The 6,056-nt window shown below is 41.0% G+C and overlaps 1 protein-coding gene across 4 annotated transcripts in view; it reads right to left on the bottom strand.

Annotated features, from left to right (window-relative positions):
• Nucleotides 1-5,390: 5,390 nt before the first annotated feature.
• The window catches only part of NCAM1 (neural cell adhesion molecule 1), a 53,515-nt gene continuing 52,849 nt past the window's right edge, over nt 5,391-6,056 (bottom strand). For 3 of the 4 annotated variants that reach the window (XM_029085021.1, XM_029085024.1, XM_029085029.1), the window contains one exon: nt 5,391-5,658. In XM_029085021.1, the coding sequence (XP_028940854.1) occupies nt 5,538-5,658 (121 nt within the window). In that variant the 3' untranslated portion in view covers nt 5,391-5,537. The remainder of the gene's footprint in view (nt 5,659-6,056) is intronic. The other variant, XM_029085019.1, reaches the window with a different exon arrangement.

Genomic DNA, 6,056 nt, shown 5'->3' with positions numbered 1-6,056 from the left:
CAATCCAAACACCAGGGAACAGAATCCATCCATCGGGCATGAGGCAGAGGTGACTTAGTATGTTTCAGGGAAGCAGCTGCTAAAGCCAGGAACACAGAAAAAGGCAAACTCAGAGACTTCTTTTGAAATGGAACCCTTGACTTTTATCAATTAAAGTTTCCTGACTTGCAAGTGGTTGATTTTTTTTGTTCAAATAGTTAGGTAGTGAGGAAAAAAAAAGCTCTTTTTTCAGCCAAATGGAAAACTTCCGTCTGAAAATGAAGTCTACTTTGCGTGACTTTGTGGAGATATTCTCAAGGAAAAGTAAACAGACACCCCCTTGCGACCTCAGCCTAGAAAAATTAAATAAGGTTTGGAATTTGGGCAGTTTTTAGCAGAAAATTTAGAAAAAAGAGAAAGAAAAAACCCCACCGAAAACATAAATAAACTATTTCCAGAGCATCTCTTGACTTTCCAACTTCCCTGCAGAAGCAAGCCATAGGATACAATTGCACAGACAATTGCCCAGACACATAGGAGTTGAGGACTGACATTGTACCACGTCTGCCCACTCTCCATTGTTCACAGGGGGTTTTCCTATAAAAATGCAGTATGGCAAAAATGGAGTGTAACAAAGCAGGAATCAGCACCTGAATACAGAACCATTTTGCTCCCTGCCTGCCACTGACTGAAATAAGGAGGAACTCTTTCAAGAACAAAGCAGGCTAGGAAAATCCTGCAAACTGTGTAAAAGAAAAGAGTTGGGAGAGGTCAGTCAGGAATTCTGATCAGAGAAAAATAATAGCTATAAAGGAGCTGAGAGCATGAATCTGGAACGTGAATTGAACAGGAATTCTGCAGTGCCAGACACCCAATAAAAGAACCCACCGAGAAGATGGATTGTTTCCTGTGCATTTTCCCCGTTCCTTTTCCTGGGACAGCCTTTTCTGAAGTAGTACCAAAGACAGAAGGGGCAAATCACAGCAGCTTTGGTGAAATACTGTCTTACTCTAAACCACAGTGCACACAGCAGGCGAGAGCAGAGGGCAAAGCGCTGGAGAGGAAGCAGAAAGGTATTCTCTTTGGATAACAAGTGCTTGAGCTCAATACATTTACCTGCTTTTTCCGTGAACAATTCTGGCGCCCGTGTATTGGTACATATCAGAGCTCTCATTTCTCCTTCTGTGTCCTGGGAAATTGATGCTTAAGACAGAATTAAGTTTAAGGAGATTCATCCCGCATTAATAAAGTTCAGGCTCTCAATTCAGATGGGTTAAGGACACGTTTTAAAGCCAACGCTCACAGACACACACACTCACAACTTTCACAGCCAGCCAACACAGGAGAGCCTTTTTATGGGGAATGCAGCTGTCCCCGATTCACAGTGGACATGAAACTGCATTTGTGTGTTAGTCACCTCAGGGAAATTATCTACAGAGCGACAGGGAAACAAACTTTAAAAATACTCCTGTCACCCTCAGCACTTCAGAAGAGCCCGTCACGTGCTTTCAGTTGTTCTTTCTGTGCATCCAAAGTGTGCAAAGGCACTAGAGTCGCTCACTGCCACTGCTCAGAGATGTACGGGCTAGAACCATGCAGCACAGTGGCTGCTTCACTAACGTCACTGTGCAGACAGCTGCATTTCCCGCTTGTCTACAAGGCCAGAGCCTCAGAGGGATGCTGACCTCAGGCTGTGGGCATGCCACGATGGGACTGTGCACTCCCCACTAAGCTCACATGCAAATACAGCCCTGGGAATCCCTGTCTGGATGCAGGACCGAGCAGAGCATCTGAAGAAGGTCAGACTGCAGCCATGAGCTTTTTTTTTTTTTTTTTTTTGTAATTTTTATTTGAACACAGTATTCTGACAGAATGCAAAGTCAAAATCCTCAGTTAGTATCAGTATTTACACCAGTGAGAATGGGAATAAAGGTGGAATCGATGTTTCACTTGGTAAAAAGATTTTTTGTTTTTTTGTTTTTTTAACAAGATAGAAGGCCCTCAAAAGTAGGGAATGCCAGGTTAGGATGTCAATGGAGGGTCTGAGAACAACTATCAAAACAGCCTAGTGTGAAAATCTGGGGTTTGAAGGCTCCATAGAAAAGTGTGAAAATAAAACTCCACTCTAAAAGCTGAACAACTAGATGCACTATTATCTTATCATCTTTACGTATGGTGCAGCATGAAATGGAATCACTCCACAAGTACAAGCTGATCAGTCTGCATTGCCATATAGATATATATGTATGGCATGGATACATATATAAACATATACAGCGTAAACGGCATCAGGTTGGTCCCTCTTCAAAGGTTTAAATAAGAGCAATGAAGCCTAAGCTATCTTGGAAATGGGATACTTCTAAATTAAACCAAATCATTCTCCATTAAGGGCAAGTATAAAACCACTCTCCAGCATTAATCTACCAGCATTGGGAGGTGTCACGGGGCGTTAAAAAGGAGTTGGATGGACACTCCCAGCCGTCAGGCAATCAGAGGGTTCACTCCTGCCTCGGAATGGTGCTGACTCCATCCATCTCCACACAAACCCACTGCAGTCAGCACTGTGTACCATCATTAGGTACTTCCTAACGATGCAGCTAGGTGTTGGATCGGGCTTTGAGCTGTGACAGAAACGCCAATCCAGGTGACAGTCACCACGATTTCCACCCAACAGGTGCTGACCAGTGTCGCTGGACATGTTTCTGGTCATTAGCGTTATGCATCATTTGTTTCCTATCTCAGTGGGTTAAAACTTAGGAGGCATAATGTTCAGATGACAAAAGCAGTCAAAAACTTTGCAGAAACGAGGAACAAATTGTTGCGGTCATCCACAGGAATGGAGGAACACACTGCCTGCCCACTAGTCCTCTGCTACCCCAAGGACTCTCCCCAACCCTAGACAGACCACGGTAGTTTTTTGTGCTGCATTTTATGGATCGATTCCTTAGAAAAAAAATAATCCTAGGGACCGTGGGCCAAACTTCCCCATAGTTACACCGATACTGCTGCGGTGGGTCATGCAAGGGCCGAATTTGACACAAGACTTTGATGTCAGGACCCATCCTGCCCCGATACCCTGCTCAGGATGAGTATTGCATGAGCGTCTACGCCTGCATATCCAGTCATCCTCCATTTGCATCCCAGGAGCTAAGGAAAAGATGCAAAAAAACCTCCACACTTAGCAAATGACAAGACCATTATTGTTCACAGGTTGAAATTACGTGATGCCACTGTAAAAGACTGTGTATTTTGAAGGATACACTGATAAAAGTCGCTCAATTTACCTGAGCCAAACTGCAGTCTACCCACCCCCCCCATCATCTTTCTGTTCGTCACCTTAGCACAACGGAATGGATGCCATAGTCAGCTCGGTTTGATTTTTTTTCATTTAAAGGCTTCTGTTCCTCCTAAGAGTTGTTCTTTTTTTTTTTTGTCTCCTGATTTTTTTTTCCAAATCTGAACTATCGCTACACCTTCCACATCCAAACTATGTTGAAGCTTTTATTATTTCAATACTATGACAAAAAACACGTTTCACACTAAAATAGTCACGCACCCACAGTGCACAAGCTTGCAGATCTAAAGTAGAATAAAAAAAGAAAACAATAGGAAAAAAAAAAGAGGAAAAAAAAAAACCCCAAAACCCCAACAGAAGGAACACCTCTACACAATGGGCTGGTCTTCCCCTATATAACCTCTGCCTTCCTTCTGCTCAAGCCTCCTTTCTTTTCACCTTGAAATCTCAGTGTTAGTCCTTAATTCCAAATAATAACCTCCCCCCCTCCTCTAGAGTGATAAGACACATACTACATCAGCCCCCTTTTCCAACTGTTAAAGACACGGTGCCAAGACAAGTGGAATCAACTGGAGTCTTGGCATTGATTTCCAAGCACTTGCTCTTGATTTCATGGTTTTGATTCTGCAGAGCATACACGGATGACTCTATACACATGATGTGACAGAATAGAACAGTTCAGCTGGAAAGGACCTACAATGATCATCTAGTCCAAGTGCTGATGGAGCTGGCTTTGCAGAGGGGTTTTGCATGCTGCCAAGCACCCCCATGCAAAAAAAATTAAAAATAAAAAAAATCTTTGCTTTTAAGTCAGCTTTCTAGGGTCAAAGGAAACGGTATTTACTGACATACTAAGGAGGAACTGATGCAGTCAAACATCTGAGGTGAGATCAGACCAGCCCTAACTGTACAATCTCCCTTCTGCTTCTCAAAGTTCCAGGAGGGTTCCATAAAGGAAAGAGGAGAATGTCCTAAAAAAGCAGAGATGATATTTCTCTTACGCAGTCAGGCCCAGGTCCAGCAAGGGACTTAAACTCTCAGTAAATTTAAATAGAGAAGGACTCTCACCAGCAACTCTCTCATTCCAGGTTAGGTGTGTGTTTACATGGATTGCTGGGTAAAGACCTAGATTGGTGACAAGTGGTTTGAGTACCCCCCACCCACCCCCAAAAATCCAAACCAAAAACCCAGAAGTACTTTTTTCTTACTCCAGTAAGAAATAATAATAATAATAATCATCATCATAATAATAATAACAATAATTAAGAAAAGATAAAGGGGAAACAACTACTGTAAACATCCATGTTTTAAAAATGTCTCCCTTTGCAAAGCAAGCATGCTGCTACACTAGTATCTATAGACTGTATTTACTTAAAAAAAACCAAAACAAAACAAAAAAAAGGCAGCTATTTTACACATACATTTAAACACAACAAAAGTTAAAAAAATATTTGTCAATTGTAAACACTGGAAAGAACAAAAGTTGGCAAAAATCAACATAAAATTTAAAGAAACGTAGAGTCTGAATACTGCAAATTGAAATACATCCCCGACGCTGCAATTTTGGCATTCTTCCTTTAAAAAAAAAAAACAAACCCAAATAAATTTCTAACGTGGAGAACAGAATTCAGTCACAAAGAGCTCAAGACGCTTTGCATACTGAACAAATACAAGGTGAACAGAAATTATAACTTATTTATGAGGCTTTACATATTTCAAACTCGACTGAAAAGTATAAAAATAAATTGTGGACTTTGTTCATTAAGTTCCAGCTGCACCAAGCAGTACAGTGGTTATATCTGCTATTCTAACGAAGGAAAGAACAGGGTCCTTTTTTTTTTTGTCTTTTTTTTTGTCTTTTTTTTTTTTTTTTGTCTAGGACTAGTTGATTTTGAACTTCCCAACCACATTGCAAATGGTATTTGCAATTTTGCTTATTTGAATATACACAGGGTCAGCTAAACCCTGATTTGGTTATGGGTTTAACCCTGTTTTTAAAATGTATTACTTTTTAAAAGCAAGTGCACAACAAATAGAACCTTTCTAGAAATCTTAAAAAAAAAAAAAAAAGAGAGAGAAAGAGAGAGAAGAAAAGAAAAGAAAAGGAAGAAATTCCCCCCCCCACCCCCATTTATGCATTTTCTGTTTTGTTTGTTTTTTTAAAAAAAGGCAACAAACACTAGAGGAATGAGATGCGTGTTGTGTTCTGTGTTTTAAATGCTTGGGTGAAGTTGTTCTGTCATTTGTTCTCATCTGTCGCTGATCATGCTTTGCTCTCATTTTCATTTGTTTGTGTGGCTTCATTGGGGACCGTCTTGACTTCTGCTGGAGGTGTCTTAGATTCCGTTGCTTGCACTTCAGATTTGTCTTCTACTGGGATTTTCCTGAAGAAGAATCACCAAAATGGCACAGTTTAGAGGCAAAGAAATACAGATTGTCTATTGCTGAATTAGTGACAGGGAAATAATATGTTTCTGGAATAGAGCAAATACATCGCCTTGCTAGAGCAAAAGGAGCATTTCCAGATGCAGAAAAAAGTAAAACCAAACTCACCCCCTGCCCCAGCCTCATTTAGCTCTAGTAGAATCTTTTTTGCTTTTCCTCTTGCCCTGAGTTAACATACTACTAGGACGAGGTCTCGGGATGCAGCAGAGGTGCAAGGCGCGCTGTGGTGTGAAAAAAGGAGCAAAAGGGAAAACTCGCACAGTTGCAAAGGGATTTGATTTTACCATCGCTCATTTAAGTCACCCAAATGTCCTATTAAAAGGGACTGCCACTTTAG

The sequence above is a fragment of the Antrostomus carolinensis genome, unplaced genomic scaffold (genome assembly GCF_000700745.2).
Source record: "Antrostomus carolinensis isolate BGI_N321 unplaced genomic scaffold, ASM70074v2 scaffold5950, whole genome shotgun sequence".
NCBI lineage: Eukaryota > Metazoa > Chordata > Aves > Caprimulgiformes > Caprimulgidae > Antrostomus > Antrostomus carolinensis.
Note: the sequence above shows the minus strand (reverse complement) of the source record. Positions and strands in the feature narration are given on the sequence as shown.